The sequence below is a fragment of the Poromitra crassiceps genome (assembly GCF_964638095.1).
Source record: "Poromitra crassiceps genome assembly, chromosome: 10".
Taxonomy (NCBI): Eukaryota; Metazoa; Chordata; class Actinopteri; order Beryciformes; family Melamphaidae; genus Poromitra; species Poromitra crassiceps.
In genome coordinates, this window is record NC_139631.1 from 16,312,064 (window position 1) to 16,338,451 (window position 26,388).

The 26,388-nt window shown below is 42.0% G+C and overlaps 2 protein-coding genes and 1 long non-coding RNA gene across 3 annotated transcripts; all 3 read right to left on the reverse strand.

Moving 5' to 3' along the window:
* Nucleotides 1–353: 353 nt before the first annotated feature.
* On the reverse strand, nucleotides 354–3,259 carry LOC310784027. The gene is made up of 3 exons (XR_014553116.1): nucleotides 3,088–3,259; nucleotides 1,852–1,969; nucleotides 354–1,678 (listed from the first exon to the last, which is right to left on the reverse strand). It is a non-coding gene; the product is annotated as an uncharacterized lncRNA (long non-coding RNA).
* Nucleotides 3,260–10,253: 6,994 nt separating this feature from the next.
* avp (arginine vasopressin) lies at nucleotides 10,254–12,195 on the reverse strand (the record flags this gene model as incomplete). Its single annotated transcript, XM_083644983.1, has 3 exons — nucleotides 12,073–12,195; nucleotides 10,963–11,167; nucleotides 10,254–10,387 (listed from the first exon to the last, which is right to left on the reverse strand). Exons 1-3 carry the CDS (start codon nucleotides 12,190–12,192, stop codon nucleotides 10,254–10,256), a joined length of 459 nt encoding a protein of 152 aa, XP_083501109.1. The 5' UTR covers nucleotides 12,193–12,195.
* Nucleotides 12,196–13,354: 1,159 nt separating this feature from the next.
* Nucleotides 13,355–25,255, reverse strand: ubox5 (U-box domain containing 5). The gene is made up of 7 exons (XM_083645293.1): nucleotides 25,189–25,255; nucleotides 24,539–24,602; nucleotides 23,315–23,416; nucleotides 22,085–22,860; nucleotides 21,236–21,882; nucleotides 20,889–21,062; nucleotides 13,355–15,705 (listed from the first exon to the last, which is right to left on the reverse strand). The coding sequence occupies exons 2-7, from the start codon at nucleotides 24,590–24,592 to the stop codon at nucleotides 15,488–15,490; spliced, it is 1,971 nt and encodes a 656-aa protein (XP_083501419.1). The 5' UTR covers nucleotides 24,593–24,602; nucleotides 25,189–25,255; the 3' UTR covers nucleotides 13,355–15,487.
* Nucleotides 25,256–26,388: the final 1,133 nt, after the last annotated feature.

The window sequence follows — 26,388 nt, forward strand, 5'->3', positions numbered from 1 at the left end:
TATACCAGACAGTATGAAGTTACTGATGGCATCACTGATGATGTCATCCGTCATCTGGCTGCCAGCCACTGATGACGTCCTCAGGGTTGTGAGTCAGTCAGCAATGGGGGCTTCCAATGCCCTCCAAAAGCTGGTGACCCAGATGATCGCTCATAATCGTTGCGTTAGTGATAAGTACTATAGGCTCTCCCCTCTGTCCTTATGCTGCTGTTTATACCATACAGGTCATGTTTTGTCTGTCTGTGTCTTAAGTTGCCGAATTTTATTTGTAACAACATAGTATTTTGTGTAACCAAAACATAGTGAGGCACATAGAAATTGAGGCATATAGAAAATTCTGATTTACAACTGAGTTACAACAAAGAGATTTATTGATACAATTGATTATACAAATGCAGTAGTGGTTATAGCTATACTTTTCAAAACAAAGCAAAACAAAACAAATCAAAACAAAAATAAAAAATGTTGATGAGTTTAAATACTTGGGCGTCATTTTGGATCCCACTCTGAGCTTTAAAAAGTATATAAGGAAGATGAGCCAGACACTGAAATATATTCTAGACAATTTTAGACAAATTAGAAACTCACTCACCACTGTGGCATCCAAGATCTTTTTAAACGCAATGATTTTCTTTTCCTATTGTATATTATGTTGGTCTCAGGCAAATAAGACAACCCTAAAGCCACTTGAGTCACTCCACAAACAAGCCCTGAAAATATTTGATAAGAAAGCATGACAATATCACCAATGCCATATAATCTCCCGATATAAAATGTTAACTTTTGAAAATACAATTATGTACTCCAATATCCGTATGGTTTTTAAGATAATATATAATGCTGCTCCCCCACCCCTAAATACCTTTGTACAACTCTGCTCTGAGACCAGCAGCAGAACTACAAGGTCGACCTCAAGGGGGGAGTGTAGAGTTCCAAAAAGAGGCTCTGCCTTTGCTCAATCCTGCTTCTCATTTAAAGCTATACAGGACTGGAACAAACTCCCCACTGACCTGAAAGTCTGTACAGATTTTAATACTTTTTCACGTGAAGTTAAGAAATGGATTATAAATAACCAACAATGCCCACATTAGTCTGCTTTATTACTAATTTGTCTTTCAGAACTGCATAATGTGATATTTATACCTTGTGTAGTGTATATAAATTGTGATTATGTGTCTATGATTTGTAGTGATATGTATAATCTGTATAACGAAGATGTGTTGATATCTGCTATGTACCCTGTAATATAATATATTGTATTGTTGTTTGTTCTGGCAACCCTGCCCTGGGACTGCAGATGGAAAATAGCAATTTGCTATAATCTGGTGCAAAGCATCTTTTCTCTCTGAGATCAATGTTATCTTTTGCACATGGTCCCTGACAAATCAACTTAATAAACTAAACTAAACAAGCTGATCTGGATATCAGAACAAAGAAATTACCACAACAGTTTCTGCACATGAATTGCATGCTCTTGAAAACACCAAATAGGAAATAAATGGAATAAAGACAACAGTGGGGAGAGCGGTGAGTTTTCCATTCCACATCTCAGTAAGTTGCTTTTCGTTTGTAAGTTGCTTGTTGTTTGCCCGGTTTCATTTTCATCTGAATCCTCTCCAGTTTATTCTTCAATTTGGGATTAGCACAAATGGGCTTCCTCCGACCCCTCACATGCAGCCTGTGGACCCAAAAGAGGTTATGCTATAATTATGCACAATAGCAAGACTAATATTATGCAATATATGAGTTGTATGTTACAGAAACAGACTATACGCATGTATGGCACTCAGCTGCCACCTTTAGACTCTATTTGGTTGAAATGTAATAGTTTGTTTTTGGTAGACCACTTACACAAGCGCATCGATGTCACAGGCACCACTGCTTTCCTGTACATTCCATTTCTCCACCTTCGCCAGCACACGTGGCTTGATATTATTTGATGTTGTGACACAGCACCTTGGGATACCCGCTACAATGGGGGAAAGGCACATTTAGATCAATTGTTAAAAACTTGTATGTGAAAGCAAGAACATTGTATTATGTGAGAGTGGCCTGTGGTGGTAGTAAAAGCAACATAAATAAAAGAATATCTAATAATTGTAAGAGAGAATAGCAAATATGGTTAGTGACTAAACAAAATGAATTCTGAAATGAGAAATAGATTCATTTTTAAACGCAGTTTATCAGTGTGACGCAAGGAACATAAAAAAACAACTTTTCTGGAATTGAGAAATTTGACTGATCTTCTCATTACTAGCACCATTTGTCCATAGTTTAAAAGAAAAAGGGAAAAGGGAACCGTTAACATTTAATCAGGACATCAACAAACTGTACTGGACCCCCACTCAAGTAACTTTAGTATTGTGCAATGGTGAGTGCCATTAAGCTGTCAGTCAAATTGATATGAAGCATCAGTTGAAAGTCAACATGTTGAAACAGGCTTAACATAATCTCAATAATTACAGGCTGAAAAGGACAACTAAACGACGGCTGGGTGAAGTTAACAAAAAGCTCGGGGCAATATAGTAAGAATCAGTAAGTATACATTCACTTCTCTCTTCTTACCCCCCGCACCCCCACGCTCTTCCCCCCCCCCCCTCTCTCTCTCTCTGTCTCTCTCAGGTTCACATTATACATGAAGACAATAGTAACTTTTAATATGAACACAGGTGCAAACCTGTGCATCACCTGTGCAAACCCCCCCACATCCGCAGCACTCTGGACATCACTTGTTGAGTGTATACTATTCTACTTAATTAAGAGCAAATCATGGGCTCATCATCAGATTTAGCCTGATGGATTTTAAGATTGAGACGTTGAAACTGAATAAAGCAATTAAGCACGGAGCAATTAGTGCTAATCCAGAGTGTGGATAATCTTTTTTTATCCAGCACGTGAAAAATAGGGTGGGTGTGCACACATTGACCTCATCAGTTATAAACATTGACCTTCCTCGTATTTATCTTTGAACAATCTGGGAACCCAACGGTAATTTCTTTTTTCTCTCTAATGCTTTTCTCTCCATGCAAATCAAAAGTCTGTCTTGAGAGATTAATCTAGGAAGAACAGTCCTTTGTGTGTGCTTACCTTCGATGGAGGTGATGGCCAAAGTACACAGACAGACACACACAACCACAACTTTCAGATCCATGGTGAGGAGCTATGAGGGAGGCAGATGTCTCCTCACTGCTTAAATACTGGAACGTGCCTATTCAGAACACACGCACGCACGCACACACACAAAAGCGCGCGCACGCACGCACGCACGCACGCACACACACACACACACACACACACACACACACACACACACACACACACACACACACACACACACACACACACACACACACACACACACACACACACACATATCTTTGCATGAGCCACTGGATGCCCCCCCCCCCCCACAGTAAAGGCTGGTGTGCTCCTCTGACAGGTTGCAACAGGTTCAATGGAGTGTGATCACACTGTATCAGCTACCACATGAGAGCTAAGCACAGCGCACACAGGGACACAAAAGACATGATGGTGGTCAACATTCAACAATCAAAGTCAAATGTATAATGTTTATACCAAAGTCATGCAAGTGGTATGGAGACCATCTTACGATGTGTGACACCCACAAGTTAAAACCAATGTGGGGCCAGGGGCATAAAGTGTGTGTGTGTCTCTCTCTCTCTCGTAACTCTCTCGTAACGGACAAGCCCGTCTTTTATTGTCACACGAACACCACAATACATGCATGCGGCCACAACACACTCATGCTGACGGTGGCCGGTGAAAAGTGTCCTCTGCATTTAACCCATCCAGGCACGTCCTTTCCTCTGGGGGGCAGGCCCCACACACACACACACACACACACACACACACAGGTGTGTGTGTGTGTGGGGGGGGGGGGGGGGGGGGGGGCTACTTTCGGCCTCCTTGCTCGGACCACACTCGTCTTCGAACTTGGCCTTCAGTGAGATATGAAGAACTACACACCTGTAAAGTTCCGTGACGGGTTCTTGCAAGGTTGTGATGCTAGCTCGTTGACAAAATCTGTCAACAGACATAAAGCACACACACACACACACACACACACACACACACACACACACACACACACACACACACACACACACACACACACACACACACTAACACAAGGTGAAATGAATCGCAGTCACACGCTGGTATTGACTGCTCGCGGCTGGTAATGGAGATCAGTATGAAAAGGGAAAGGAGAGTAGAACATTTCAATGAGAAATGAGTTGATCTGTGATTAAGAGAGTGTCACATTTGATATTTGACATCTTGAGACTAATTAGTTAAAGGAATAGTTTGGATCTTTTTGATGTGGGGTTGTATGAGGTACTCGCCGACAGTCAGTGTAGTAGAATCCAGCTGGCGTGGTCCCAATTTGGAGAAATGGAGACCGGCCTCATCAAGTAGCCTAGCGCTGTCTGCTGAGTGTGAGACTAGTCTGATATGGATGATCTTGGTGTGCTGTGTGCTCACCTGGCATAATCCAGTTTTTCTGATGCTGATTACCCCAATGATGAACGTTTAATCATCCAGATGCAAATCTCAGCAGGTAGAAACTGCCAAGAGTTGCATCCCCCTCCATAAGCCAGGAGAGATCCCCAGGCCTCGAGGTCACCTGAACCCAGATTTTAAGCACCAAAGTCGGCCTCCATGAGCCAGGAGAGAGCCCTGAGCATTAAAGTCACCTCGACGCAGATTTTATGCATCAAAGTCGGTCTCCATGAACCAGGACAGACCCCCTGGTCTGCCAGCAGATTATATCAGTTTTAAACAGTTATGTTGCCATATAAATCATTACCACCATGAGGTGGGGATGCATTTGGTGGCGGGCATGCAAAACTCAGCATAACACCAGTCTCCATTTCTCCAAACTGGGACTGCGCAGGCTGCATACTACTGCAGCCTGACTGTCGGGAAGTACCTCATACAACCCCACATCACAAAATCTGAACTATCCCTTTAATGTGAGTAGAGGTTAGGCTTGATGTGTAGCATAGGGGGACTAGAGCAATGTCTCAATGTTGAGAGGATTTGTGCCCATTCTTAAAAAGTTAGGTGTTTTAAAAACAGGTCAAAGTGTAGTAGTTAAAGTGCGGTGCCTACGTTAAAGTGTTCAGGGCGGTGATTGCAGAAGGGATAAAAGATTCCTAAGTGTTTTTCGGGGCCAGTGGGCGACGCCGACCTGTTGGGAGTAACTGAAAGGATTGCTGAAGGGGGTGAGAGGGGTGCTGTGTGATCTGGGTGGCTTTCCTGATTACTGACCGGTTGTAAAATCCAGACAGGGGAGCTTGAGGTGAAGCGATTATTTTTGCTTGCCTGATTGGTTATGCGGGAGAGTTTGATTTTGTGTTTGATGGTGAGGGCGTTGTACCAGGATGAGTTGTTAAAAGTAGGTATGGATTCAATGAGTGATCTGTAAACCAGGGTACCATGGGTACCACCAGGGTACCATGGGTACCACAGGGTACCCTGTACCTGGGGTTTATACCAAAACAGGCTCACTGCACTGAGCTCAGCTCAGGTGTGGCAGACGACTGTTATCACATATTGTGCAATTTGAAACAGCACAACATATGATTTGAAAAAGTGAAGCTATAATCCCTAAGGGACTTTTACGGTGGCATGGACCATTGACTCACTGCAGACAGTGTTTGTCTTTGAGAGTGCTGCTGCTTTTATGGGAGTGATGAGTGGTGACAGCTGACAAGTGAAAACATTGTCTGAATGCCGTTTGGCTTGCATCCCGTTTCTTTGAAATGGGTTCGCACGATGAAGCACCCCTCTACTCACACAGTGTTGATGACTGATGTGCCAACCTCTGGACGACCTCTAAGGAAAAAAATCAAGCCATGTCGACTTTACAGGTTTAAATATTGAATTAATTTTCAATAATCTTGCAAAACTAAGGATATTGGCTATTTAATGAGGTGATTCCCTGCTCTCATAAGCCTTCAAAATCACAGAATCACTTTGTCTCTCCCTCATGAAGAGCAAAGACTGCTATCACAGTAATGACATTTGATTCAACACGCTACGCACGCTCGATTCCTAGGGTGGAGACTCTGGAGATGATGTTCCATGGCTGCAGTTATGGAAATCGCCCACTCCGCGTTCTCCCAAAATCATGACAGACAGACAGACAAACAGACAGACAGACACCGCTCACTCACCTAGTCGCCATCATGCAACTGTGCGCCATCGGCTCATACCTACTACATCACAGTTGCCCGAGTGACATCACTGATGACATCACAACTGCCTGAGTGACATCACAGTTGGCGATCAGAGTTGCTTGAGTGACATCACTGATGACATCACAATTGATCAAGTGACATCACTGATGACATCACTGATGACACAATTGCTCAAGTGACATCACTGCTGACGGAGAGTCAGAATGTAGGGAAACAGTGGATGGATAAATCCAGAAGGAGGCGGTAATGGCCAACTGCCATAAAACACCACAGAAGAAGGAAGAAGATGACATCACTGATGACATCACAATCGTGACTGACACCACCACCCACACTAAGAAGAAGATGAACTGAAATCACCTGATATCTTGAATTTAACCTAGAGCGCCTCTCTTGGTCTTCCTGACTGAATCTTGCCACTGGTCCTATATTGCAGTGACTCTTGGCTACAGCTGCATGACCCCCTGCCTCAGCGTTCACTAAAGGAAGTAGTTCAACCTTTTACAATGTGAGACAGGTCAGGATGGCACGGTGGGTCAGTGGTTAGCACTGTTGCCTCACAGCAAGGTGTCATGGAAAAATGACTCACAAAGGTCCCGGGTTCAAACCCCGGTCTGTCCCAGGTTCTTTCTGTGTGGAGTTTGCATGTTCTCCCCGTGTGCGTGTGGGTTTGTATGTTAGGGTTAATACTCCTGTCAGTGCTCCTGACCAAGGCACTTGCAATTGAACTGGAGTTGGTCCCCGGGCGCTGCCTAGTGCCTACTGCTCCTGGTTCTAGGAAGGTTCCTAGTAGAGGATGAGGATGAATTTCCCCATGGGAATAAATAAAAGGATAACTTAACTTAGGTCTGTCCAGTTAATTTGAACACATTCTGCATTGTCAGAATTCATGACAGTTTGCTTAACTGTTTAAATGGTAAATTTATCAGAACTTTAATTAGTTTGCAAAGTGTAAATACAGATGAAGCAGCAGTCACAATAATATGTATTTCTTTAGCAGAACTGGGATGGGGCAAGGATGGAAAGAAAGAAAGAAAGAAAGAAAGTTAAATTATTGTAGAAGGAATGTGGTTACATAGCTCTGTAATATTGAATAAACATTTAATATCAATAAGAACTTTTTTGAACCGTTTAAATTAGTGCAAGTCAAATGTATGCATGACAGCAAGCCTAGCCTAGTTAAATCTGTTTGTCTTGGATGCCTTTCTAAACTCCTGACAGGCTCCTGAACAGTGTGATGGTCCAAGAGAAACAAAGTCTCTTGAGTTCAAACAGTCTGAGTTGCATTTTGCAGTATTGCGTGTCAGTAAGGTACACAGCATGACTCGCGTGACTCTCACTCTGTGGCCCAGGCAAAGCCAGATAGGGATCAGCACCGGATGCCAGACCATACCAGCAAACTGATGATCCTGATACACAAACCATCTCATGATTCCATTGATACACTAAAAACTGACCTGTTTAATATGATGGCTTGACTATTATTTTTCTACATTTCATTTAATTTCAAAATGCCTACTAACAGAAATTAGTAAAGGTAATTCCAAGAAATAAATAGGAAGCCAAACAGAAAATTTTACTTTAGCCAAATCAAAGTTTGACAGTGCATCTTTTCTTCTCACAGATGTTTTTCTGGAATCGAGATAAGCTCTTATTGACTACCGTACTTTCTTTTTGTTGAAAGAGGAGACAAGAAGTCCATGTTTACTGTCATTATGGTAGACACAGTAGAAGGCAAAAGTTGGGAAATTTCACTTCTGTTGCCAAGTTTCACCTGTCGGCAAGGTGGCGCTTTCTGCCAGTGGCAGTTCACAATGAACAATCAAACAACCTGTTTGTTGTTTAGCATATTTATCCCACCCTTGCCTGGCTCTGCGGTCATCAACATGCAAGTTCAGCCTAGTTAGTCAGAGGCAATACACTTCATTTCACTTTCATTATTTAGTTGAAAACTTGGGGGGCAACATCTGCAAATCATGTCTGCCTATTGAGCACTATTAGAACGTCCTCGTGATTGCATGGACTATAACTACACAGTGATGTGATATTTCTGACAAAACCCCTGAACATAAGACAACACACACTTGTTTTCTAATGAAGCATTGTATAGGTAATGCTATGAATGCATGTTATGTTTGTTGACGGTTCAATTTCAAATGTTAATAACTACCAACTAGCCTAACTTCACCGTATCCTTCATAGAATAGATTAAGACAGCAGATTAACTATGGAGCCAGAGAGTTGAAATCACATTCAATTAAAGTTAATTAGATTCATACAGTATGAACATCAGTTTGCATGTGCCATGTAATTTCTGACAGTGATTTAGGAGTAAAAGGGGACATAAGAGGTGTCAAACAATTAATTTTAGACAGATTTCCAAGAGATTATTATTTCAGATTTTAGATATGCTGAAGGTATTGAATCTGCCAAAATAGCGACCTGTCGAAATCTGAGGTCCTGGATCCTGTTCCAATTGGATCAAGCTCAAACCCAGACTACCTTCACATAAAGGTTCTGGCAGAGACATCCAGTACAGTCATTACATACAAAGGAAAATTACTATCAGAACTGACAGTTCTCTTTGTCTATACGCAACTTGAACATGTTGTTACACAACAGAGAAAGACCCATGCATGAAATGGAAGACTGAAAAATTGGGTGCCGATTCCACATACTGTATTAACACACTGTCAATTAGTGTTATCACAACTATATGAAGTGCAACAGCCGATCTGAGTGCTGGAGTTCCTCACACAGCGTGGGCTGGAGATACAAGAGATGAGAGTGCTCCAAAGATTGTGCATGTTAACACACAATTTAGATAATTAAAACAGCCAATAAAATGGCACTGGCATAAAACTGTCACACATGATTTCCCAGAAGAAGCCTATAATACTGAAACTGTGTGGTTGGTTAGGTAACTTCATATTCCATTCCATTCTCTCTCTCTCACACACACACACATACACGCACGCACGCACGCACGCACACACGCACGCACGCACACACACACACACACACACACACACACACACACACACACACACACACACACACACACACACACACACACACACGCACGCACGCACGCACACACACACACACACACACACACACACACACACACACACACACACACACAAGAGGTGAGCAAAGCTTAGATAAACCATAAACCAATAACAGGTTTTTATCAGTGAATCAACTTGTTTAAGGCATAATGAATGTAGAAGAGACAACAGAGAAGTTTTGGCAGCGATATACTGTATTCTGTTGTTGCGCCCTTTTGCTTACAATATCATGAAAAAGCACAAATGTGGCACAAGGAAGCTCATCAGGCCAAAAATGAATCAGAAAAGAGAAAAAAGCAGCTTCTTGGATACTTAGGTTTTAATTTACGAAGAAAATTCGTAAATTAAAACCTGTCTGAGTATCCAAGAAGCTCCTTTTTTCTCTTTTCTGCTTACAATATCATAACACTAATGACTTTCAACAAGTTAATTTAAATTAGATTTGTATCCGTTTGTACAGTACAATGAGCTGACATTTCTACTATGCTTTATTTCAATAGTGCACTGAGTCACCTGTTTTACATGGATATATCACTTATTTACAGTGTTTTGTGTTAGGCTACTGCTCATACATTTGAATGACTAGCACTGAGATCTGTAATATCCCATCAATCAGGCAGGAAAAAAAATCTTTGTTTACATTATGTGCATTAGTATATACATTTCTACGCTGGGAACAAACATGCAATGCTGTTTTCAATGCACTTGTTGCTACCGCCCATTATCATGGTTCCTCGTCCCCAGGGTCTGAATAAGATATGTGGCCTTACAGCCTACAGTAGCCTTAACCTACACAGCCAATCAGTAAACAAGGTGAAGCTAGTTCTCTTTCTCTGGCCGTCACAGTGGTAAAGGGGATAAGAATGAGAATAAAGTTTGATTTGTAAGGCGGTTTCTCATTGGACTACAGCACTACTAGGAAGCCAGGCCCTGTGGAGGAGAGGAACCTCTTCAGTTATCAGTACTCAGTCTGTCCTCTAGTGGCCACATGCAGCAGGCGCAGCAGCAGCTCTGCAGGTGATCCTGCAGGGGCATGGGACGGGTCTGATTCCTCACTCTCTCCCAGGCAGTCCGAGTCCACAGCACAGCTCTCTGTCAAACACAAGTGAGAACAAGGACAGGAAATAAGAAAATAAAGTAAGGAAATGAAAGGAACGTTTATTCAGGCTGTGCCCGTAGATGGATAAAATGACAAATAATTTATCCCTATTCTTGCATCTTGTTCCATTGCAATACATAGCACATGCAGGCCTATTAACTTAACTAAACATGGTAAAAAAATAAAAAAATAATGATAAAAAAAAGAGCAGGTTTTTCTTGGCTCATAATGGGCTTTTGGGGGGTGACTACAGTACTACGCATGCTTACTGTCCTGCATACATTTGACTTTTGGGTTAGTGTCAGTGTTCCTGAACACAAATACTAGTCATTGTCAGAAATTATGGAGTTTTCACAGCATCCCAAGTTTCAGAGACAGTCATTTCAACGTACAAATGTGGGTCTTTAACTTTGCAATTCTCTAAAATGATACAGGAAAAATGCTTGATTTTGAGTTAGCAGTCAGGACTGTCCTGAACTCAAATATATCAGGGCTTTGGGGGGTGGCTAAAACCTCTTTGGGGGTTGCCAAAAATCTCCTTATGCAAGAAAAACCCTGCAGACTGTACCTGAGTTACAGCAAAGTCCTGCAGCAGCACAGCGTCCTCCCTCAGATCCACAGGCTCTCCCTCCGGCCTGGCAGGGGGTGAGCAGGTAGTTCTCCTCCACACAGTGAGCTGTTTCTGGGGAGCCCAGCAGGCAGCCCAGACTCTCCCCACAGCAGATACTGGGGCCGAAGCAGCGACCCCTGTCCCCGGGCCCACAGGACATGCACTGGAGGAGGAAGTGGATAGATGTAAGCGTTTAAGTGCTAGAAAGCAAATAAACTACCTTTGTTTTGTTTTTCAATATTTTATTTTCAGTTTTTATAGAACAACAAATGAACAAGACAAACAGGCTCAGACACAGGAAAAGGAAAGAAAAAAACATCCACTTTTGTAATTCATTAAACAATTTCGGTTCCCATGCATAATTGTGGCTACACACAGTGCAACTTTATACATTTTCACATCTTCTAAATGACATGATATAATATAGCATAATGTATACTATATACTATATACACACATAAATAGAAGACATGCCAATGTTTAGCCTATATACTTGCAGTATACAGGCTACTGCACAATTCCATGCCTAGTTCTTGCGCTTGTTTTTCTTATATTTCTGCACATTCTCTTAAATTGTGGCAACATAACCTCCGGTGTTTATATTTTATTTTATAGCTTTTTTGTTAGAATTCTCATTGTTCTTTTGTTTTTGTCGTTTATCATTGGTGAACCCCATTTCTTTTGATGCTGCAATAACTTGATTACTTCTACGCTTGCATAATTTTCAATAACGTTTAATCTAATAATTTTATTAAACCAAGATAATTTCATTGTTCTTGTATGTTTTGAGGACCAACTCTCTTATAAACAAATAACAAAATGTAAACATATTCTAATAGCCTATATTCTAAATATATGGAAAAACATATTACAATATTTAATATAGAATTATATAATTTAATAATTTTCTATCTCCCTCATTTTTGCTCTACAAAGAATTACAATTCAGTTAAAGAAGCTTGTATACGTGCCTGGACATGTGATGCGTCAAACAGCCTAAAAAGGTTCTATCATTAAAAAACAAAACAAAAACAAACACTTGATTGATCAAGGGTTTGGTTCTGTCACCTGTTTGAGTCCAGTCTCCGGCAGGGCGCGCTTCCCTCCTCGGGGGCAGTTCTGGATGTAACAGGCGGAGGAGAGGGCGAGGAGTCCCAGGACGCACAGTGGAGACAAGGAGTGAGGCATGGCTGTCGGGTTTGGATGAGCTCTGCGCACCTGAATTTCCTCCGCCTGGTGGATATGTGACAGATGTCCGAGTCGATCCGTTACTTATAAGCAGATGCATTATGATCTGACAAAGCGGTTGACAGTGACACTCATAATTGACGTCAGTGTTCTGCTCTCCACGCGCATGCATGCAAGAAGGCTACAGAAGTGCGCGCCGCGTGTGCGCGACACAGAGGTCGCAGCAGATATGCCTCTGCATCAGATATGTGCCATCTAACAAATCTACAAAGAAAGAAAACAGTAATGTACCTGACAGCAGAAGATGCCTAGTCTGTATTCAAGACAGTGACACACTTATTTGGCATAACTTTTCTAAATTATTTCAGCCAGAGGATGGCATGAGGGCACACACAAAAAATGACTTAAGTGAACAACTAATTGGACTTGTGTACAACTAATTCGATTTTCTCCAATGAGCACATTGATTAAGTACATTTCATGTTGATCATGAACAGTTCACTCAGGCATGCAGTTCAGAGAAATGCCAAGCCAATCACAGCTGAGCACAGAGTTTTGACATGTCATTCTATGGCAGTGACAGTGTCACCATCAAAACATAAGGTCACAACAATAAGTTCCTGCCTGGACATAATTTTAGATTAATGAGAAACTGAGAAAAACAAGATTAGCATTTCAATTAGACACATCAACAGGTTCAATTATTCTTTCAACAACTTGTTGCATGCTTAGGCTTATATTTAGCTGATTAAGCGTGATGTGGCTGATAAACATGCATAATATGGTAAACGATAGTTGAGGAAAAACAGTAAGCCACATAGCATTCAAGCCTGCTCCATCAATTCATACAACCAAGTGTGGTCTAATTTTTTATATTCACACATGAACCATTCAAGAGTTAAAATAATGTTGAAAACATGGCTGAGTGTTTATGCAGGTATGTGAATGTTCTTTTTTTAGGTAAGGCATGGATATGCTGTGTGTAGGTGCATAACTGTACTAAGATGTACTGTATGTCTGGGCATGTATATTCACAGTATAGTGACTCAGATTGACTTTTGAGGTGTGCTCTTGGTGGACGTCACTTTGTTACACACTACTGAAAAGTCCTTAGGCATTGTCTTGTTTTTATTGCATTTATTTTATTCAATGCTATTGCTGTATGGCTTATTGTATGTCTTGGTACAAATAGATGTATCACACAAAAAATAGAAAACATGTCTGACTTCAGAAAAACAGGTTCCTCATAATCAATAAATCTTGAAATAAATGCATGCCAATTTCCCCTCAGAATTTATGATTGATGGTGGACAATTGACATTTTAGGCATTGAGCAGCTTACACAATGAATGCACCAGGATCATCGCCAACATTACAAGCACCAGATGTAAGGAATGCAATGGTGAGACACCAGTAGTGATACGAACCAGTACAATGTCAATGTGACTAGCGGACGCATTACTTATGACAGTTTGTGAACAATACTCAAGACTATAATTTCACTAATTCATCTTCCACTTGTACTTAAAGATGAATCTATGCCAGCTGATGCTTCATCCGTCTCCAATTCAACAAAATGAGCACCTATGTGTGCGCGCGCATGTGAACTGTTTTCTGCTTTTGCTCTTACTGAACGGATACAGGATCATGACCTTGGTTACGCATCATGTTGTCAAGGAAACCAACATATAAATTATTCCTGTTTGTGATTGTGAAGACCAATAAATGCCGGGTTTCCTTCCTTTGGTCTGTTTTGTATCAACAATGAAACGCCCAAAAACATATAAGAGTGGATCATTTAAAGGTAGAAAGTGCGGACACTCTAGGAAGGAGGGCTGATATCATCTGTGCTAAGACATATTCATATTTTCTAACATTGCACTTTAGAGGCAAAACAGAGAAAGGCAGTATAGAAAATAAAAAATACATACTACGCCAGTCAGACAGAATCCAAAGGAGATGGAAGCAGTCAGTCAGTACTATAAGAACTGACGTAATAAAAAAAAAAGTACAAATTCACATGCTGTGCTTTTTAATCCTGTCCCATGGAGACTTGCCACTGAAATATACTATATAGCATGGGAATTTGTGCCAGCATGTGTCTGTCAGTACTTGAAAAAATCTGTACCATTGCATTGGCTGCCTCCGTTCAGCTTTTCAACGCATAACTCGTATCAAAGAGGATGAAACTAATGAATGAGAGGAGTAAAAGAGAAGGAACGCAAGAACAGACCTGAGATAAAGAAGGGCCAAAATGGCCTTGAGTAATCAGCTAAGCACAAACCGGGCTGTCTTTCTCAAATGAGCACACAGCCTTGGTCCACTCAATTTGCATGTACACTCTCTTGGCCTGTTGCTCTCACTACTTCACCTTCTCCCAACCGCTCTTTGTGCTTTATTTGCATCATGCACAAAGGCCCAAGGCTGCGACCACACTTCCATCTCCAGAGAGAGGTGGACGGACAGATGGACAGACGGACGGATGGAGGTGAGCAACATTTCTTAAAGGTCTGTTCTTTCAGCAAACTCCTGTTTCCATTACAAACAGTGCCCACTATATGATGTGCTTTTGTGCCTTTGTTGGTCCAGGAAAAAAATACTAAGAAAAGCTTTATGAAAGATTGGTCAATTAGGTGCCAAAAGGATTGAGAATGAGATATAACGAAATAGCGCAACAGAAATGGCTGCAGAACATTATATTGTAACAGAACTACAAATTTGGCAATAGATTAGATAAACAGTGGAATACCTGTAGATTTTTATAGGATTTGGTGTGTCTAGTCCATACCCAATTACGTGCACGCTACAACTCTGCGCAGTCTTGCCAAAAATGCAGCGTAGATTTGGGAAAATGGGCTTGGTCAGTCCCTGCCTATTCCAGTGCTCAAGGCCCATGTGCAGTTTCAGATTGATTGGCCAACCCGTTGGAGAGATATAAATAGATGCAGACAGTTTCCCTCATTTTAGGATGTTTGTCCATATTGTGTCAATTGACCTCTTTCAGCAGGTACAGGATGATATAATGTAAAACAACAGTCACCATCTGTAAAGTGAGTGTTAAAAGGACAAAACAATCCCATCAAAAAGTTCACCGTACATCAATGTTGTTACATCTACGAGTTGTCACCAACTGTTAATGCTTTTTAACCATACAAGGTTATCCGTTTACTTTGGAGTTCAGCACAACCACAAACACTAAAGTGGCATATCCGACCTTTTCCAATGCAATTCGTAGTATCTTGGCCTCCCTCCTCCCTTGGTCACAGAAAGCGTGTAGGCTCATTGTATCCATCGGTCAGTGATGCACACGTATGATGTCACTGCGGGGAGCAGGGCTTCGGCAGGTGGGACATAGGATGTGACTGGGTGTTACTATAGCAACAGAGTTCAGTGGTTGTGACTTCCTCTGCAGGCAGGCGTGGCAAAGTAAGTGACCGCAGGTTAGGCGGTAGAGCGATGACGCTGATGTGGAGTATGCAGAGACGGAGCGGGAACAGCCTGAACACTTCTCATCTGGAAGGAAGTGCGAAGGAGAAAAGTTACCAATGAGTAGGGCAGGGCGATATGGTCGAAATCAATATCACCAAATACAATGGTTCTTTTTGATTATCGATATTTATCAAGATATGGTTTACATATGCAAACTTACATGTTAAATAATCCAAATGATGTTCATCGCATTGAACTGCATAGTAATGTCAAAAAAGTAATACTCCCTAAAATGTTTCATACCTCATTTTATCAGAGCTTTTAAATACAACATGCTTGTTATCATCAGTTTAGAGAACATAATAGTGTATCATATCACTAACTGAAAGATAATAAACGATGATATTGACTTATTGCCCAAACCGTACCAATGAATCAAATGTTTTCTATTGACATAAAATTATTCTGCATTGCCTTGGTTTGCTTTAAGAGCAGTTTAATTTATCTCAACTGTTGACAAAACATTGGCAAAACTTTGGACTTAAAGGAAAATTCCACTCTTGGACACGCTTACAATTATATCATACATCAACTTCGCATCACTGATTACATCGCTCAATGATGACATCACAATTGCTCGAGTGACCATCACTGATCACATCATGGAGTGCTCGAGTGACTTTATTCAGCGCACAATTGTTCAAATTCGCATCACTGATGATGTCAGTGAGTGATCAGTAGTAGTCAGGTGGCTTAGTGAAATTACCGTTACCGGGTGGATAAAAGCGCCAAATTTTGCATGAGGCTTCCTGAGGGTCTATTATACAATTTTAGAGTAGGAGCCCTGAGAAAATGGCCATGTAAAATATGAAATCGCAACACCATCAATATCAATAAAATAAGTGACAAACGACTGCTATATTCAAGTCCCTAGGCATAATCAAATTTGAGATTATTTCCAAAATTGCTCATTTTGATATACATGTATCCTATATCTGCTTAGACATGATTAAAGTGTAAATTAATATGCATCATAAGGTAGAAAAAAGGTTTTACCTGGGCATAGACTACCCCGAAGTAAGGAAAACTGGAGCACTCTTAGGTCTGCACGTTCTTTTTTTATTAGAGGAAAAAGGGGCTGACTGATGTTTTGACAGGTGAACTGTCTTCCTCAGAGTCTTTCCTCACTGTTGAGCACCAGGACTCCTCTTCTATTCCAAGCTTGGCTGAAGCACGTTGGGTGTTTCTTTGGACTTGCATCATAAGGTGTAAGGAAATGATTTCAAAGTTAACATCATTAGGCCAGTGAAAATAAACATATTTACAATAAATGACAACATTTCAACTTTCTATATGAGATAATTGTCATACCTGTTGCTGTGCTATTGTGCTGTGCAGATATCTATTTGGTACAGTGGCACTTGCAAAGTGGTGAGCAGTCTAAATTGGCTTTGCCACATTTGCAGTGTGAACAGTCCCCTTTACAAGAGCATTTGATCAGCTCTCTGCATGCTCTGGAGACCTCTGGGATTGTTGACCAAACTGGCACCCACGCCACGACCCCAATTCCTCCTTGGTCCATCCATAGTCCTGTGGGGAAGGAAGCACTTGCTGTGTTTGTGTGCTGGTCGCCCAGATGCCTGCTTGATACACTGCCCGTCGAATATGTTGAAGTAACGCATCCTGGGTGGGTGGCAGTTTCTCCACTGCCCGATTCTCATGACAGAAGAGTTATTTTCTCTTCTGGTTGATGGAGGTCAAAGGACTGGATTTGTCATACAGGATAACAGTAAATCTCTGGAACTGCTTGGCCAGACTAACAAATATTTCTGTTGCATCACAATAGGCCTGCCAGGCCCGCCAAGCTGACTTCTTACCCTTACCATTGAAGGCAGATGTTGTGTCACAACCTGAATATGCATGGAGATTGCATATTGGAGATATGTGGGAGATTTTGGCTCCCCTAGATTTTCACATATCTTGTTTATGTGGTAAAATCTGTATTTGTGGCCCATGCCAAAAGTGACCCAGATGTCAGTCAAAGGTTGAATCACAACTAAATCATGAAATACGCCTGCAAGGACCACTATGACATCAGTGTCCACAGTACGCACAAGGACACGTTTTGCTCCTTGCTCCAGTGCATGCTGTACATGAACCACAATCCTGGTGTCTGCCTCCTCATGATTGCAACTGTTCATGGTGCTACTGGAACCAAAAGATGACACAGCTTGCCCTGATGTGACATATAAAGCTTTGTCTGGTGGCCAGTTGAACTCTTCAATCCTGGATGTCAAAAAGGCAAACAGTTCCTTCTTATTTATTGGGTCACGAAGAAAATCCATCCATTTGCCTGGTAGCTTTGTCTGACCAGACACTTTCCTGCGAACACCTTGTCCTCTCTTTTCACGGGTGGACTCCTTCAAACTGCTTGGGATGTATGTGTCCCATACAACATCCAAACCGCTTGGTATGCTGCAGCTGCTTCTGCAGATAGGGGATGAAAACTCCATCTGTATACTCATCAAACGTGCTGACTCTAATAGTGGGCAGGCAGTGGACAATAACTGCTCCATCCAGAATTTTGCAGTCATAGCTTGAGGGTGGCTCTGATTGCCCAGGCTGGTCAAGACATTGCGGTAGGTCAGATTTTGTGCCTGGCAGGTGAAGCTTGCCAAAATCTGAGAGGGAAGGAAGGAAGGACTGTACCTCATGTGCAAAGAATTCATCCAAGTCACTCTCACAGCTCTGCATAGCAATGTATAGCTGCCCAAAGAGTGCCACATTGTTTTGAAGGACTTTGATCTTCTTCCCATGTTTAGGCATTGTCGAGGTTGCCTGAAGAGTGCAAATGAATTCCTCTTGATTGGATCATGGATGGAGTGGGTGCGCTCATCAAGCACCTTCTTGACGAACTCCTCGTATTGTCTCTTGCCCGTGTACTCCAAGATTTGCACTGTATTTACAACTGATTCATCTGTGCAGTTGCGACTGTCAACAGTTACTAGATCTTTGAAATCATCCAAGAAAGGATTCCCCATGCTTTTAATAATTTCAGACAGGCTGACAACATGTCTCTGAAACCTCTTCTGTGCTGAAACACCCTGCTCATGGTGCTGGAAATTCTTGGGATCCTCCATGTCATCTCCAGGGAGATATTCCTCTTCAAATTCCTTAAACAATCTTCCCATCTCTGGTCCCGAGAGCATCCATCGTCTGAAAGCATTTGGGTTTTCTGTGAAGCCAACTGCACCACCTGAACCTTTCACGATCTTGTTCTCCTGTTCATGAGCTTGGTCAAAAGGGATCGCAGATAACTTGTTGTACGTCTTTGAAAGAACCCAGTGTGAACGTTTCTCAAACTCATCCTTGATAGTGTTTGGCAAAGACTTCATGTCCCTGATATGGACAGACATCCATCTTGAATAGTTCACATGGTCCAATGCAAAGAAGAGAGGGGCAAGTTCTTCCAGTACAGTAGAAAAAAGATACGACATGACTAGCCCTTAATATCACATGACTTACCGATATGACAGATTCTTTTTGTGCATACAAAATATGAACTCTGTAATTAGGTAGGGCTATGTGAACAACTTGATGTTTAAGTCTAAAGCCAAAAAGAAAATAGAGAAAACTTGTGATATTAACATAGGGAATGTTTTTCTCCTTTTTGTTCATAATTCCGTCTATACTGTACAGGAATTATGGAAGGTGCACCAGGTGTCATGGCACTCTATTTTACACTTTTACACTTACATTTGGAAGGTCTACTAGTTTGTGTACAAATGAAAGCAGATTCAGCTTATTCAGTGGCCTAAAAAGAGCATTTTACCATCAATGTTCTTCTTAAGACTCAAGAAAACGTCACATTTTTTCATACATGTTGAGCAAGAGAATATGGTGCTCTGTATGGAGATTTTCATAATTTCTGGTTGGTCTCCTACTCTAAAATCCTTAAGTGGGCCCTCAGGAAGCCTCATGCAAAATTTGGTGCTTTTATCCGCTCCGTAACGGTAAGCTTGAATATGAGCATTAAGCCACTGGACTATAGGGAGAGAGAAGTACAGTAGTGTCAGCACATTGACTGATGTCATAGACACTGTGACATCCTCAGTGACATCACAATTGCTCCAGTGACCATCACAGTGATGACATCGAGTGCTCGAGTGACATCACTGATGATGTCATAGACATTGTGATATTACTGACCAAAATCATCACAAATCTCACAATGTGGGACCAGACAGAAAGACAGAGCCCACTTACTCAATTTTGATGAAAGATGATGATGATTTTAAGTACCTGACGGGCAAACCCGTCTTTATTTGTCACACAGACGCCCACAACAACACATGCATGCATTGCAGCCCCACACATCCTTGCCGGTGGCTGGTGAAATACACTCTGCTCGTTTAACCCAGACAAGGCTTTCCTCCGAGGGGCAGCCAGGCACAGTGGGGAGCTTTAAGCTGTAATTACAGTGCCTGGGAACCAGTGCTGGGAAAGTTACTTGGGAAATGTAATTAGTTACTGATTACTCCTTAAAAAGTAATAAACGTTACTTTTTCCAAAGTAATTAGTTACATTACTAGTTACGTTTTCCTTCTTCTTTTTCAAAGCAATGGTCTCTCCTGAGTTTTTCTTTTGTTTTTCTCTGCAAAAATAAGGCCAAAAAAGAAAAAAGTAACTAAGCGTTACTTGGATTAGCAACTGTAATCTGATTACCGTTTTGGACATTGTAATGGCTTACATTACTTGGTTACTGAAAAAGTAATCAGATCACAGTAATGCGTTACTTAGTAATGCGTTACTGCCCAACACTGCTGGGGACCTTCTTGCATGTTTTTAATGGGGGGGGTTCACACACCACTGAGCTAAGGTTCATACAGTATAGAGGAAACCCCAGGGGAGCACAGGGAGAACATGCAAAGCCCAGACAGAAATTATCTTTTTCATGAGATAGCCCACCTGGCACTAGGCACTGAAGACATGGGGTGGACACACCCTCAGCACTACAGCATCCCAGGCAGGAATCAAACCCAGGACCTTCTTGCTGTGAGGCAACAGCGCGACCACTGTGCCACAATAACTTTGCAAGTGGTTGTGTGTAGTCTTTCCCATTTTTATTTTTTAAATTGACAAAAATCACATGTGTACTTCATGGCACATTTCAAACGGGATAAAAAAAAACGGTCTCGCCTATTTTTTCTGACACTTTTTCAGGCCCTACCCTACAGATTTGTCCTTTCACTCTGAATGATTGGTACCTGTTGATTGTGGTTGGTTGTGTTGGGGGGTGTCAGCTGGCTCTGTGTCAGTAGTAACGTCTCTCTGCCTCTGGAGGGAGTTTGAGGTGAAGGAGGGTCGACCCTGCAGGGCGCAGAGGAGGGCCTCGTCCAGGCTGGCCGACAGACGCTGCTCATGGGAGGTGCTGCTGGGAACTGAGATAGGTATGGTGAAGAAACACACAAGTCAATGAACACATTCAGACAGGCAGCATGGCAGACAACCATGGAAAAACACATACAAGAAAGATACAGCTGTGTTTTAAATTTTACTAACTCAATGTTACAGAACCTGCAGCAACACTGGATTTACAAATTTCCATACTCACTGGAGGCTTCATCAGTTCTTAGCCTTTTTGTTTGAGGTAATTTTTGCTTCTCAGTGTGACAAGAACCGACTGAAGTTTCTGTTGATTCGTCTGGATTTCCACTTAGGTCTCGTTTCTTGCTTCTACTCAAGTCTACTCTCCTATCTTTGGTATGAGGCCCATCCACTGGGCTTTCAGGCTGGGAATTGTATGTGTAATTCCCATTTTCAGTGTATTTGATCTGTGTAGTCCTCTTTGCGTTTCCGGTGCCAACATTATATGGGATGGGATGGTTTATTGACACTTTTTGGGGGGCTGGACAGTTATGGGACTCCCCGTCTAACTTGGAAGCCAAGAGCCTTGATGGGTGTGGATCTTCTCCGTTACCACGTCTTCCCAACGCCCCCTCCCTCAACCCCACCCCCCCTGTCTGCAGGAGGAAGTGATCAATGCGGCACTTCAGGTGGGGGTTGGGGAGTGGCTGGGAGGCTGCGGTGAACGGGACCCCTGTGAAGGGGTCATTGGGAGGTCGACCCCAAGTGGCTTCCCTCTTGCGATACTCCTCCAGGGTGGCGCTGTCCACCGACACGCCACTGGGCAGCAGCATGGGCAGTGTCATCACTTCCTGGGTTAAGGGGTCGAGGAACTCTTCTGGGACTGACAGAGGGCTAGAGACAGAGAACACAGTCAGCAGATATTAGATAATAATAATAATTATTATTATTGTTGTTGTAAGAAATGGAATGGAATTTAAGCTTTATTTAACCAAGAGCTAAAGTTGAGAGAGAAAGGAAACTGACATTCAGAATCACAATGTCACAAGTACAAGGTTTCGCAATAACTGAAATGAAAACTTAAAAGACCACTTACCTAGTAGTTGTTTGGAGAGGCAGTGTTGGCTGACTGACAGACGGGGCAAAGAATCCAGGCCGTGGCAGCCGTCTTTCGCTGGCCTCATGGGTTCTCTGAATCCTCTCCACGTCCTCTGCGGGGCAGCAGCGTGCAGGCTGTCCCCACACTGCCAACGCCTTGAGGCCCAGTGCAGAGGCAGCACCGCCAAACGGCACAGTCACACGGAGCTGCGTCACAGAGCCCAATGAGAACGCACCCCGGCTCCACAGCTCCTCTTGCCGACAGCCTGCAGACGTTGATGGGGGAGGGGTGGGGAACGGCGGACGGGGGCGAAAGTGGGAGTGGGAGAAACAAGCCTGGGTTTCCTCCCTCAGTTCACAGCGACCCACCAGTTTAAACTGGGGCTCAGGGTGGCTGCTTTCAGTGTTTGACTGAGCGTGCTGTTGGGTCCTCCTCTGCCCCCTGTCAGCATGGCCTCTTTGTTGGGGCTCATCTACAGCCTCCACTGCCCACTGTTGGGCCTGAAGGCTCCACTGGTGGCCATGAGACTGGTCAGATCTACTGCCTTGCTGCGGTTCTCTCTCTTGGCTCTGTTTATTCCAGTGCCTCTGTCTCTGTTCCTTCTGCGGGCCCTGTTTGTCACCCTGACCTGGGCTAAGGGTCTGGGGACGTAGAGGATCAGAGCTGGTGCTGATCTCCAGCTTCTTGCAGGCTTGTCCTCGATCCATGCCCCATGGCCACAGCTCCACGTCCACCCTGCACAGCTCCACCTGGAAGCCAAACGTCAGCGTCACCTGGGAGGAATGTAGGGAAAGTGAACATTATTGATAAGGAAGAATGCACAGAATTTATAAAGGTTTATTGATGTAGCATTGTAGCATAATTGTAGAAGTTTGCAAATATTAAGATAATAAAAATGCAGGCAAGGGTGTGGTTACGTTGTAAAGAGAAAAACTATTTTGCTGTAGGACTAGTAAGAACGCTCACGTCAGGTTTGCAACATGAACACAGGACATTTTGGAGATTGCTGTCATGCCAATATGTTTACAGTTACTCTGGTGACAATATGCGACGGAAGAAGCCAGATCTGACAAAAGGATAGCTTTCATTTCACAAATTTATCAATGCATTCATTTGTGAATTTACCCCTCAAATTCTACAGACCACAGACTGAAATGTCACCAAATCTGAGGCTAAATGTATTTTAAGTAAAGCTCTAACAAAGTACAGCAGGCAGCATCATCTCACCTGTACCGGTGGACGCAGAAAGTACTCCAGCTTGAAGCCCCGTCTCCGGACAATAGGGTCTGCCGACAGAAGGTTAGTGACATCATAGCCATCTGCACACAACTGTATAAGGGGTGAAATGTTTTTGTTATGTGTAAAATATAGACAATTTATTTTACATTACCTTTACATTTGGTTTCATTTCTAATCTACTCTTGTTTTCTGTTCTATATACTTATCTTATCTATCTAAGTTTATGATGATGATTATTATTACTACTACTATATAAAGCATAAACTGTCAAGTCAAGTTTATTTGTATAGCCCCAATTCACAAGCATGTCTCAGAGGGCTTCACAGAGAATATGTCTAGTTAAATCTAGCTGACACAACAATAACAATTACAGAGCCAAATTTGAAGAAATTCCCTCAAGGCGTTCTGGAGATATCGCATTAACGAGCACAAATTGGGCGGTCGTGAGGTCACAATGACCTTTAAAAATTCCATCTAGGCGTTCCTGAGATATCGCGTTAATGAACAGTGGATGGACAGACGGACGGCCACCCTGCAAACATAACATTAATGCCTCCGGCCACAGCTATCGCCGGGGGAGGCATAAAAAAAGACACCAATAGGTGGAAAGAGGACAGGGTGAGGTATACAAGGAGTAAGAAAAATCAAGAGTTAAAGAACACCATTCGGTTACCGAGGGCAGAGAAAATAAAGCCAGTTGCTCTGGCCTTGGTAACTGAATGGTGTATAGTCATATGATTCAGATATTGGCCCAATATCTGATGATCAAACACCAATAAGAACATGGTGAGCTCCGTCTCCCACACACCACTTTGTCCCTCTGCTTCTTTATTTTCAAGTCTTTGTCCTCGGCCTCCATCCTGCCCTATTATCATGTCGACATATGAGCCTTTCAGTTTGACAAAATAAGAAGTGGACGGTGGACAGAGTTCACACAAGATGTATTATGTAACAGAAGCACACAACACAAGGTATGACGCATGTCTCATGTTATATTCAAGGCCAATTGAATGAAAAGCACTGGACAAATTATTTAATATTCTTACTGAGTGTGTGCCATTCACAACTAGTGTCAGGACTTGTATGTTACGTGTGTGTTGTGTTGTAGCATCTTCAAAGGAACCACAGCTGGAGCAGGAGATCTCCACATACAGTAGATTCCATGAATCCATGAACAACATCAGTTTGCTTCATGTAATGTATTGTATGTACCTTGTTGCAATGGACTGTGGTATGAAAGTGCGGCAAGCAGAGATTCACAACCATATTCTTCAACCTGTGAATAGACAAGTCACAGGTTTAGACCCATATATTCCCTTAAGAAAACATCATTTCAAATGGAATGCTGAGTGAATACTGACTCATATGGCTATACACAACAGTACAGTACAGAACATAAGCAGAGAACATTTCCTTGTATTTACGTTACACTGTATTAATGTAAATTTGTAATGCTTTTATGTATTCTTGATCCGAAATAAACCAACGCATACGCACAAAGGATAAAAGGGGGATAAAAGAAAAAACAAAATTCTGAGATTCACACACTACTACTACAACTAGTAAGTTACATTTCAGGCATCTCAATATTTGTTGTCGTTTGTAGTTTACCGTTTGGAAGTCTGCTAGTCCGAAACCCAATAAACATTTTAATCTGGAAAAAATAAATACATTTGTATGGCAATGGAGTCTCATTATCATTATTACAGTAGGCTACTGTTGTTGTTATTATGATTATGAATAATATTATTATATTTTCCAACGAGAATAACGTTAAAAGCCCACCAGCCTGCCAACGTTAACGTTAGCTTAGCTAACTAGCTAAGCTAGTTAACTAACTAAACCAGATAACAAAAGCTTACTTTCTTTGCTCTTGTTACATGCAAGTTGCTTGCTAGGTGGCCTTTTCATTTGACTCTTCTGTCCAACTTTTGCAGGGCAGGCAGGTTGCATTGATTAGCGATAGTGTACACAGTGCAGCTAGCTAGCGTTAGCTAACTTGTACAGCTACACAGGACATGACACAACTAAGGAAAGTGAGAAGGGACAATCTTTACAACTCGTATTTATTTGCGAATACCTTTAAACCATGTAATCCCACCATAAAGAACTTTTCAATTATAAGGCTCTAAAAATGTTACTGAATGATGTATCAATGCAATTCCAACAAATATTGAAATAATAAAGGGTCTAAGTGGGGACCAGTTCTTCAGAGTTACAAAAATACCCATATTTACACCATAATTTAGTGCAAATCCTAACTACAGCGGATTGATTTGCAACAAATAATGATGTATAGATATGTTTTATGTATGTGTAATTGTTTGGCTGTTTTGTTTTCGTTTGTTTTTCATTTTTGTGCGAACTATTCCTTTAAGGTCTAGCTACTGATCTAAGGGAAACATCTTGTGGTAGGACCATAGACTGTACTGGTAGGACCTAACATGGCTTCCATTACAATTTTGATAATGTTGCAATGTACGCTAATTGAAGTATGAGCTATTGAACTATACTACTATTATTTCCTTTGTGGACAGAATAGGAGGCTGTTATTGTGGGAAAATTGCAGCTGGAATAGCCATCCAACTGATTATGTTGCCATGGTAACACATCAGCTTTCTGAGTCATTATTATTCACCAAATCAATACTTATTTTCCATGACAGCATTATCACATGACAGTCTATGGCAGCCATTGTGGGTGTACCAGCCAAATGACGATCCATGAGTGTAGATCTGAATGTGAATGTATGTTCTATCACGTCAAACTCTATGGTTTGAACACACACAGTCGGTTACACAACTGCATAGGGATTCAGTCTCTCTCACAAGGACACTTCAAGGTCAGATGATGCTTGCTGTCACTATCAGCGGGTTGAACATAGGCCTTATCGAAGACAGCCTCCCTAGTACTCACCACACCATCTCACCATCTTCTGACCCAAAATCATGCAGTACCATAGTGGACTGGGACCAACATTTTACTTAATGTGGTAATTGAAATGCAGTCCACCCAATATTATCAGTAGGGCCCACTTTTCAATTTTGGTTTCCTGTGACCAA